The 11,706-nt window shown below is 45.8% G+C and overlaps 1 protein-coding gene across 1 annotated transcript; it reads left to right on the top strand.

Moving 5' to 3' along the window:
* The first annotated feature begins 3,094 nt into the window (after positions 1–3,094).
* On the top strand, positions 3,095–11,330 carry Glt6d1 (glycosyltransferase 6 domain containing 1). The gene is given in 7 exon segments (XM_028772835.1): positions 3,095–3,194; positions 10,150–10,273; positions 10,666–10,841; positions 10,844–10,957; positions 10,960–11,208; positions 11,211–11,260; positions 11,262–11,330. Coding segments are annotated over 7 exon segments (882 nt in total).
* The last annotated feature ends 376 nt before the right edge of the window (positions 11,331–11,706 follow it).

Raw genomic sequence — 11,706 nt, 5'->3', positions numbered from 1 at the left:
AGGAAGGAAGGAAGGAAGGAAGGAAGGAAGGAAGGAAGGAAGGAAGGGAAAGAAAGTACTATCATGAGAGAATGTCTTAAACTGAATCCTCTCCCCAGCTCCAAGTATTTGGCTTCTGTACATTCTTTATGATAAAATAGACATTTGATTCCTTTGCCCATTTTATTTTTGACTGGATTGCTGTGTTTTAGGTATAAAAACCTAAATACACACACACACACACACACACACACACACACACACACACACACAAAGGGTTGGTATGTTTAGGGAACAGAAGCAGAGGCTCCATGGCTGCACCTCTGATAAATGTCGTTTCCACAGGAGTGAACCCATAAAGAATGAGATTTAGATGCTTAACATATGCAGTGCCTATCCTTTGTTTTTATTTCATGTGTTTTCCCTGCATGGATGTCTGTATACCACATGTATGCTGGTGCCAGAAGAAGAGAGAAGAAGGCCTCAGGTCCCTGCACAGGGTGCTGGAATTGAGCCCAGGTCCTCAGCAAGAGGAACGCGCTGTTACCTGCCGAGCCGTCTCTCCAGACTGTTTTCCTTAAGCTCCCCTTCTATAGGTATCCTGTATTTTCTCTGAAAGACACTCTCAGAAAAGGTGCTGTCTTTAAGGTGTCACTGTGAGAACACTTTATGAATTGGGGGGCAAAGCTGTCAGGACAGAGGTTCTTACAATGACAAAGACTGGAGACAAAACATTAAACAAGTCTCTAGAGGTGGCCAAGTCTACCTTTGTGTAGGTTGATAGGTATGTAGTATGCATGTGAATATGTGTGTGTGTGATGTGTGTGTGTGTGTGCACATGTACACATGTGTGTGAGTGTGTATGGTTCACAGTTCTTGAAGAGACCGAGCATGAAGTGGCAGTATTTACTGCTGCCATCTGAGGAAAAGCCCCTTCCTCCCAGCAGCTGTCTCTTAGAAACAGGGGCAAAGCCTCCCAAAGGGGACTTGGGGATCAAAGATGGAGAGGCTTATCCACTTGGGGGAGGATTTAGTCCAGCCCATGTTGTGCCTAGCCCCTGGAGTCTCCAGCCAGAAAGGCCACCTACAGGGTCAATTGGGTGTTGGATGTGGTTTTTGTTGTGTGTGTGATATACTGGAAATGGCTGTGGAAAGTTTTGGATTGGTTCCCCTATGAAGAAACTGACAGTTCCAGTCTATCTCTGGCTTACTGGGCCTACTCTAGACCAGGGCATGACATTCATTGTGGAGTGTCTCAGGGGACTAGGGTTCTTTAGGTCAGACCAGACACAATTTTTGCCTTAGATCTAGAAACACAAAATCAACACACTGAAACACAATGGCTTGCTGGGCAGTGGTGGCGCACACCTTTAATCCTAGCACTTGGGAGGCAGAGGCAGGCAGATTTCTGAGTTTGAGGCCAGCCTGGTCTACAGAGTGAGTTCCAGGACAGCCAGGACTACACAGAGAAACCCTGTCTTGAAAAAAAAAAAAAACCCCACAAAAAAAAAAAAAAAACAAAAAAAAAAAGAAAGAAAGAAAAAAGAAAAGAAATCCAATGGCTTGTTTCTTTTTAAAGATGTATTTATTTATTGTGTGGATACGAGTACACGTAGCTGTCTTCAGACACACCAGAAGAGGGCGTTACAGAAAGTTATGAGCCACCATGTGGTTTCTGGGAATTGAGCCTCTGGAAGAGCAGTCGGCGCTCTTAACCTCTAAGCCACAATGGCTTAAAAAAAATCTTTTAAAATGATTTTTGGCTAAGCATGAGGTGTGTGTGTGTGTGTGTGTGTGTGTGTATGTGTGTGTATGTGTGTGTGTCTATGTGTGTGTGTGTCTATCTGTATGTCCCTCTCTGTCTCTCTCTGTCTCTCTCTGTCTGTGTGTGTGTGTGCGCACACATGTGTGTGTGACTATATATTGATATGGGCATGTAAGTACAAGTGCCTGTAACTGGTCTTGGACGCCTTGGAGTCACAGACAGTTGTGAGCTACCTGACATGGATTCTGGGAAGCGAACCCTGGTCCTCTAAAAGATCAAGATGGCTGAGAGACTAAGAGCACGGATTGGTCTTCCAGAGGTTCTGATGCTCTAACCACTAAGCCATCCCCCCAGCACCGCCAACTTGATAGGTTTTTAGCAAGTTCCCCACTTGTCGTGTGTTATCTGATGAGGGTCTCTTCATGGACTTTTGACTGTCTGTCCTGGGAGGCAGTCTGTTTGGTGATGGGATATCCGTGCCAAAGTCATGTCAGATCGCATCAGTAAAGGACGAGCTCTAGAAGTCAGTTCTGTTACAGAACACCCCTGGTGGTACACAGGAAGCTGCCGGCTGGTGGTGGTTTAAATGGTTAATATGAGTGACAGCCCTGACTGTGGTAGGAAAGTGGCAGCCACTAGCACTCCCCACCCCATGTCCTGCTGTTGGTCCAGAAGCAGGAAGCCCTGAATCTTTATCACTTTCTAACGTGGCAGGCTGAGACTTTGCTCAATTGTAGGCCCCTGACTGCTCTGAGCTTATTTAGTTAGGGTGGGCTAAGCTAGGCCATCGTCACTGAGTTAGCCTGCTTTTTAGATAGTATCACACAGTGTCCTCACAGTGTGCTCACAGTGTGCTCATCTGCTCTCACCCTGCAGTAAGCAAGAAGCAGCTGCACTTAAAACATCAAGGTAGATGGGTATAGTGGCACACACACTTAATCCCAGCACTCTGGAGGCAGAGGCAGATGGATCTCTGTGAGTTTGAGGCCAGCCTAGTCTACATGTTAAGTTCTAGCCCAGCCAGTGTTACATAGATAGACTCTGTCTCATAGCAAAAGGAGTGGGAATCAAACGCTCCTCCAACCTCTTTACACTACGTAAATAACCCTTTTGAGTTTACCCCTTTTCTCCTCCCACCAAGGTACCTTCTTCTTCATTCTGCTGTTGTCTGTGACCTCTCCCCCAACCCCCTTATCTGTTCCCTAGACCAGCTTGTCCCCTTCCAGGCCGGGAGACACTGCCTCTCCCAGCTGCGTCCTCTGCCCCAATCTGTCTCCCCTGGAGGCTGGGGCCACGTGGCGAGGATGAAGAGCCACAGAGCTGAGAATGCCTTGTGTGGGCTCTGTGGGCATGGGGTGCCACAGTAACCTGCTGCTCTTTTGTACCAGGAGCCACCAGGAACAGGAACTTCCACTCTCAGACTGGTTTAACCCCAGGAGTCACTTTGAGGTGATGGGTTTTGCACAGTCAAAGACTGTGGTTCTGTAGGGCATCTAGAGGTAGGAGTTTTTCTCACCATTCTTACACAAGCCCAAAGAGCTTCCTGAGACAGGCTGTCCTGGTGTTGTGGAGAAAGTGGGTGCCTTGGTCTGGATTTATGGTTAACCTTCCTGCCTCTTCAGGGGAAGACGTACGAGGCAGGTTCTTGCTCCCACCTCTGTGGAGCAAGGCTGAGAGGACAGTGTTTCTAAGAGCAGGCGTGTGTTCAGTGGCATTGGTGTGTGGAGATGAAGAGTCAGTCAGTCTCAGTCTTCCTCTTCTGCCCAGGGATTCCGCATCCTTGTGGCTGAGGATGAGGCCACTGAAGTCTCAACATGCATGATCAAGCCATACCACCTAGACCGCATGTCTACAACACCAGCACTTGTGCCTCAAACTAAGCAAACAGGAGCTGACAGTGGGTGAAATAGTCAGGACCAAGGCTTCTTTGGAAGCAAGAGAAAAAAGCAACTACTGATGCACTGGACGTGGACTTCACTGAATGGCTAGATTGGTTGGCCAGTGAGCTTGAGGGATCCACCTGTTGCTGCCTCCCAGGTGTTAGGATTTACAGAAGAGCAACTCTACACCTATTGCTGTTGATTTGTCTTACACTTATTTATCTGTGTGTACACACATGCATGCACACACGCACACGTATATATTTAAGCTACGGCCTACACGTAGATGTCAGAGGTCAACTGTGGCCATCATCCTCTCCTTTCACCATGGAGCTCCTGGGACTCAGACTCAAGTCATCAGTTGTGCCTCAAGCACCTTTACTCGCTGAGCCCTCCTGCTGGCCCCACTTCTATTTTCCTTTTCTTTTTCAGTGTGTTGGGAATAAAATTTGGGTGGTGCTTGGTGGTTGGCAAGCACTTTATCAACAGCCTTCTCCCCAGCCTTTGCTTTAAACAGAAGCCAAGCTGGCCTTGAACTCACAGTCCTCTGGTTGCTCCTACCCCAACCCCTAGCACTGGGATTACGTCATGCACTCTGTTCCATGGTAACTTGTCGATCAACCCTTTGGCTGCTGGTTCTAAGTTGTCAGTGTCATAATCGAGGTGAAGGACCCTGAACAGAGTTTGTACACAGATTGTGTTTATCCACAGGGTCATTTCTAAAACAGAGTCCTTAGATCACACACTACAACATTTAAATTTTGGAGTAAATTTCCTTTAACATCTGCACAGCTTTATTTTCTTATTTACAGGGCATAAAGTATTATCGACTCTTATTGTGGGTGAAACGGCTTGGTGAACACTCGCAGTTCAATCTATGTCCTCATGTTATGATGGGAGCACTTTTTAGCTACTGCTCATTTCTTGGGTGTTCCTCTTATACCTGAGTGTGATGAGTGTCCCTCAGAGGCACAGCTAGGCTAGTCCTCACCCACAGTTATGGCAGCTCTCCTGACTGCCTCATACAACTCTACTCAGGTCATTGGTCAGTGTGTACATGTTTTCATGAGTGTGTACATGTGTGCTCATGCGTGTAAAGGCTGGAGGACAACCTGAGTCTTATTCCCCAGGGACTGTTCTCCGGTCTCACTCTGCACCTAGAGCCTGTTGATTTGCTTAGAATACCAGGCTTTCAAGCTCCAGGGAGCCTCCTGTCTCTGCCTTCCTTGCTCTGGGATTACAAGCATGAGCCGCCGGGGTAGGATTTTTGTGTGGGTCCTGGAGATTGTACTCTGGTCCTCATGTCTATAGGATTAGTACCTTACCAGTAGATCCAGCTCCCCAGTCCACAATTTGCTTTTTTAAAAAATGAAATAAAACTGTAATTTCCTATCATTGTGTCTGGCTTTTTGCCCTTCCTGTTCCCTTGCCCTGCCCTCATTGCTGACAGAATCACGATCTTGATTCCCAAAAGGCCAATCATGTGCCCTGGTTGACTAGACTTTTTTATGTAAATTTAATCTCATATGGGTATATATTCTGAAAAAGCCTACTTTAGTGGTTTGTAACTTTAGAAATAAAATATATCATATTTGCAATATTCTGGAATTCTTGCCCAAAGCCATGTTAAGATTTCCCCTTAACCACTGATTCTTACCACTGTAATACATTTTGGTCCCTGTGTGACCATCCTGTGTCTAAACAAGCAGTCTATCCACTCGCCATCCCTCTCATGGGCCTGAGTGGTGTCTGCCAGTGGGACTGGTGCTCCTCAACCTGCCTCCTGGATAGAGCATTGGGTAAAATTGGAACCAAGGAGAAAGGGCTGGTGTTGAGCCACTCCAGCTGCCATAAGAGGGGGGCTTAGGCAGATGGAATTCACTTTCCACTGCAAGGTTGGTCCACAGCCAGACAACATCACAATCCAGATGAAAGGAAGCCTGTTCCCCGCTTGCTGATGGCTTGTTGATGGCTTGCGAACTGTTCTGCTGTGGGTAAGACGGAAGCGGAGAAAGTCTACTCTCTTGTCCCTGTTCACAAGGACACAGACCCCATCCTCATGACTCAGTGACTCAGAAGGCTTCAGCTCCAATACCACTACATGCAAGAACTAGGGCTTTGGCATACGACTTTGAGGACACCATTTGTATACATACAGTTTCCTAAGGCAGTATTCTACATAAATTCCCAAAGATCTTCCTCCTCTTTGGCAATTGGCAATAGAACGGGCATGAAAACTGTCTGTTGGTTGATATCAGCAGAGATGACTGTGTAAGGCTCTCTCTTCCACATAAAACCAATGGAAAAAAAAACAAAAGGAAGAACAGATCCTCTTTCCCAGACCAGTGAGAGGACAGTGATGGTTGGAGTGTTTAATTAATGCCCTGGTCTCCATGCCAACCTCTTGCTCCACAATTCCCTTACACAACAGTCTCCACATGGCAGGGAGGACAGGAAGAATAAAACCCTTCAAATTCCCACACTCAGGGAACCCACTCTCACCTGTCTGCCAGCTCCCAGCTGCAAGGCTCTGCAATGACCTAACCAGGAGCATTTGTTGAAACAAGGACAGGCATTAGTTTAGCCACTAAAAAGGCAGGGCAGTGAGGCTAGTGATAGATCAAGCAAAGGGGTCAAGAGGAAAAGCTATTCTGGAACTGTCCATGGGGGTTTAGGAAAGCTTGGTGAATATTCGACACCCAGGGCTGGAAACCTCACCTGTGGAAGAACTGTGTGTTCAGAAAAGACCTTGAGAAGGCTCTGAGGCCCCTGCCGCTGCCTACCCCTGGCTGATGCAGGCTCAGTGCAAGCCAGATGTGAGAGCTGAGCAGAGTTTCCTGCGCACATGGGACAATGGCACACCTCAGCCTATGCACAGGGCCTCCCAGCAGAAGGGGCAAGTTTACAGATCCCAAGGATTTCTGGAAAATTGTCCCATCAATTGCTAACTGTTAAGCTAACTGGCAAACAAACAACAAAAGAAAAATACCCAGATAGGAAGCAAAGTCTAATCTCTTGAGTAGCCACATTCAATTTTCAAAAATTATTTTTTAAAAACCCCAAATTTAATTTAATAAAAAATGAAAACACACAAATAACAATCTGGTTGGTCCTTATAGGGGGAAAGAGAAGAATCAGTAGAAACCATCCCTGGAGAAGCTCGACATTGGACTGACAACTTTGAATCAGTTCTCTATACACAAAAGCTAAAGCAGAGTGTGAGAACAGCCTGCCAAACAGCTGAAAGCACTAGGCACACAGACCATGAAACGAACCCAGTCTGGAAAGCAAGAGCTGAAAGTGCGCTAACTGAAAGAGGCAATACACAGAGGACTCCCGCAGCTGGAGCCAGCAGATGAGAGACCACGGATCTCAGTGCACAGGATCACCACAAAGAGCACCTTGGTGGAATTGAAAAACAAAACAAAACAAAACATAATCACCTTAGTATATGCAGAAAATGTTGATAAAATTCAACACCTTTGTGGGACTGCATAAGGGTATCCTGGGTCATGGTTGAGCAGTGTGCCTAGAACCCCGAGACTCTGACTGAGAACCAGCAGGAGTTCGGTGCCCCCCAGAATCCAGGGTCCTGAAAAGCAGTCACATCTCCATAGAATTACATTGTTCAGTCACATAGGCTAGACTGTAGGCCTCAGGGCCTAGGGATTTACATACTAATGAAGGCCAGAGGGCGGAACAAATTAAACATGCCTCCCCAGATCCTCCCCCAATCCTCCCCAGATCCTCCCCCTTTCTCCCTCTCTATATAACTCGGAACTGCCCTGAGTTTTACGGGAGAGGTCAAAACTCATGCACGCCCCTGTTTCAGCAGCCAGCGGGACTCTCTCTCAGCACTCTTGTTGCAACCATCTGCGGAAGCACGCTGGGCCCCGCTTTCTCCGGCCCAGCCGTCTGTGGGGCGCTCTCTCTCTCTCTCTCTCTCTCTCTCTCTCTCTCTCTCTCTCTCTCCCTCCCCCCCCCCCCCAGTTCGGAGAGACTACATCGGCTCCGCCCCCGTGCAACTGAACAGCTCGTCCCTGGACCCCCTCTGCGCTCCGGCTTGCCCCGTATGGCCGCCTGCGACCCCTGGGCACGAGCTTTGACCTGCACAACTTTTTATAGTATAGACACACAATGCTCAAGGAGGGGAGGAATTTTCTTAGTCTAGCACACACAGAAGGAAATACAGATCATTTGGGCTTTATCTGAACTAAAAATGCTGTAGACTGTATGAAGACATGAAGCCAGGAAAAACCCTGTCTCAAAAAACAAAACCAAACAAAATAAAAAAAACTGAGAGACAATCTGTACAATAGGAAAACTATTTTCAAGTTACTTATTTGATACAAACCTAGTATTCTGGTTATAAACAGCTCTTACTAATAAACAACAAAAAGCAGGAAAAAATAGGCAAAGACCTAAACAGACATTTCTTCAAGGAAGATACATTAATGCCCAAGAAAGACACAGAATGCATCAGGGGAATGCAAATCAAAACCACACTGAGTCACCAGTTCACCTTTAACTCCACGGGAAGAGTACCAGATGAATAGAATGGAAAAGCTAGACAATAAAAAGTGTTAGAATGTAGAGACCTTTGAACTTACAGACCCAACTGTGGCATTGTGAAACCACTGTGAGCTACAGAACTACAACAGGACACAGCAGTTCTACCTCTAGACCCATCTCCAAGACAACTAAAACGTGTTCAGAGAAAATTTTCATGAGAGCATCATCCCTAGTGTGTCTAGGGGATAAATTAACTTATTGCCCCTCTACTGATGGATGAGCAAGCAAAATGGCATCTAGGAACAGCATGGGATAGCCTTCAGAAATACCTTCAGAGTGCGTGTGTGTGCATGTGTGTGAATCACAGGTGCTTGCAGAGGTCAGAAGAGGATGTGGGATCCCCTGGAGCTGTAGTCACAGGAGCTTGTGAGCAGCCTGATATGGATGTTGGGAACTGAACTTGGATCCCAGCAAGCACATTTTGTGTTTCTCTTCTTTCCTTCTTTTCTTTTCTTTCTTTCTTTCTTTCCTTCTTTCTTTCTTTCTTTCTCTCTTAAGATTTATTTATTTATTTATTTATTTATGAATGAACACCATTGCTTTCTTCAGATACACCAGAAAAGGGCATCAGATCCTGTTCCAGATGGTTGTGAGCCACCATGTGGTTGCTGGGAATTGAACTCAGGACCTCTGGAAGAGCAGTCAGAGCTCTTAACCACTGAGCCACCTCTCCAGCCCTCATTTTGTGTTTCTAATTCCAGTTTCTACATACTTGTTGTTAATGTATGTATGTAGACAGAGGGCTTAATGTTTTGGAATTATCTGGCAAATTCTACTCTCTCTAATCCACTTATCAATTTTATGTGATTTTTCTTCTCAGGCGTTTTCAGGTATGTGATTAAGTATAGCTGATTGTATTGTGGTCAGTATTATTTTTCTCATTTGCGATTTGATGTCTTGATTTCCTTTCCTTGCTGTGATGGCGACAGCTTCTGTCACTGTGTGGAAGAGCGAGATGAGGTACATATATCCTTGTCATGTTCTCGATCTCGGGAGGAAGAAGCCAGTCTTTCGTTATTAAACATGCTAACTGTAGGACTATCATGGATTGTTTCTGAGACAGGGTCTCACTATGTAGTCTTGGCTAGCCAGGAAACATGCTATGTAGACCAGGCTACCCTCAAACTCAAAGAGATCCATCTTGTCTCTACCTCCTAAGAGTAAAGGTGTGCCTCACCACACCCACAGGGCATGTAGAATTTTTAAAAAGTCAAGATGAGGTGATTCTCCTCATTCCCCATCCCCACCCTTTTCTGGAAGTTTTTTTCTAAATCATGAATGGATACCAGGTTCTATAATGTCCTGTGTTGAGTGATTTGGGCATGTAATTTTTCTTTAGTTTCTGTTATAGTGGCTTACATTGATTTTTATATGGCTTACCTTCTTGGTATATCCTACTCCCTCTATGTCCTCAGTATTGAATGCAAGTCTAATCTGTCTCACTCTCACTGAATAACACAGATGGTACAGAAGGGAGGCCATAATCCTGCCCACAGTGCTGGCTTCAGAAAAACCAAGATATTCCGGGCTTCTGACCCAAGGCTGGTTTTTTTTTTTAATTGATTAAGCTATAGTCAGAGTTCAAGATAAGTAGTTGCATGTTCTGGAGGAAGAGAACACACAGCCTGAGGCTCGATTGGCTGTGGGTGCTGTGGCTTTGCCAGCCCAGCCACTCACTAGTTGTGGGTCCACATGAAGAACAAGAAGAAAGCTAGCAGTCATCTGGGGAGGGGCATTGCCAGGGTCATGTGAGCAAGTGAAGGTTCAGCACATCTGACTGGTCAGTGACATCTCAGGTTAGCATCTGTTGCTGGATGTCCATCGCTGCTACCATACAGTGACACCCAACATGTAGCTGTTCGTCAGCTTGTGACATGGTGGCTTGTGTCCATTTTGATGATTGACCCAACCTATCACATTTTATTTCTGTGTTCCATAGTGGCCAACTGAATTTCATCACGACCACAGACTGGCTGGCCCCAGTCATATGGGAAGGCACCTTTGACAGAAAGGCCCTGGAGAAATATTACAGGAAGCAGAACGTCACCTTGGGCTTGGCTGTGTCTGCTGTTGTCAGGTAGACATTTCGAAGCCCTTCCCCTTTTGGGAAATGTGGTTCAGCATCCCTTGATGTTTTGCCCCCAAAGAGTGTCATATCCTCTTTTGTGACAACTCCTTCTGAGCATACCAAATAGAAATTTGCCATGATAAGTCCCAGTACCAAGGCTGGATCCATAAGGCCACTGGGAGTTTTTAACTAATGTCCCACTCAGCTCGGACTCAGTAGTTCTAAAGGATCATGGCCATTGTCAGGCCTATGGACTTACTAATCAGTTTGGTGGATCTTCAGACCCAACATCTCTCTCCTGACCTCTTGGGTTTATTAATATCAAGGACACTTCTCTTGACAGCACATCCAAGGGCACCCACTCCATTTAGAAATGTGTTCCTTGTTTTGTGTGTTCCCAGTCTTACTGACCAGTACCTGGACCCATTCTTGCAATCGGCCAGCAAATTCTTCACGCCTGGCTATCGGGTAATTGTCTACATCATGGTGGATAAGTACCTGCAGCTACCAGAAATGGAACACAACCCTCTGCAATCCTTCCAAGTATTCATCACAGACAAGAAGATGTGGAGCACCTTTACCTTATGCGCATGGAAATCTTGTCTGAGCACATTCAGGGCCATGACAGGCATGAAGTGGATTTCCTCTTCAGCATGGGCAGCAACATGGTCTTCCAGAACAAATTTGGAGTGGAAATGCTAGCACATCTGTGGCTCAGCTCCATGCTTGGTGGTATTTCTGAAAGATGATGCATCTCCCCTATGAGAGGAGACCTACATCGGCAGCCTACGTTCCCTTTGGACTGGGTGACTTTTATTGTGCTGGCGCCATTATAGGTGGAGTGCCCTTTTGAGTCTTGGACTTGGCTCAGCAATGTTTGAAAGATGTTATTTTGGATACAGAAAATGGAGTTAACGGTACCTACGAAAAGTACCTCAACAAATATTTTTCGTCAACAAACCCACCAAGCTCCTAGCCCTAGAATACAGCTGGGACCCCCACCTTCAACATCCCTCAGCAAATGCAGTCTGTCAAGATTGTTCATTATCCCATGGACGACTTATGATGTATCAGTGTTTATGGACTACAGAGCAAACCACAGTAGTGCCTCAGAGACACAGACTGTCTTGTTAAAAACCGACATTTTAGAGGCCTGATAATGTATATTTCCAAAATCAATTGTTCTTTCTTGAAATTTTAAGTTGTCCAATTTGGCTGAATCTAGGGTGAATAAAATGTGATACTTCATGTCTGTACACAGTTATCTCTGTGTTGTAGAAAGTGTGACATTAGTGAGACACAGAACACATTTCATTTAATGGAGAAAGACTTTGGTTTACAAATAAAAATCTATTCACGGAATGAAAATTGCCTCTCTGAGGCACACCCATGGTAATTGAGCTAATCAGCGAGCTGCACTCTGTGAATTCTAAAGTCACTTG

Source organism: Grammomys surdaster, unplaced genomic scaffold, assembly GCF_004785775.1.
Source record: "Grammomys surdaster isolate TR1022 unplaced genomic scaffold, NIH_TR_1.0 219, whole genome shotgun sequence".
NCBI classification, from domain to species: domain Eukaryota; kingdom Metazoa; phylum Chordata; class Mammalia; order Rodentia; family Muridae; genus Grammomys; species Grammomys surdaster.
This window is presented reverse-complemented; position numbering and strand designations above follow the sequence as displayed.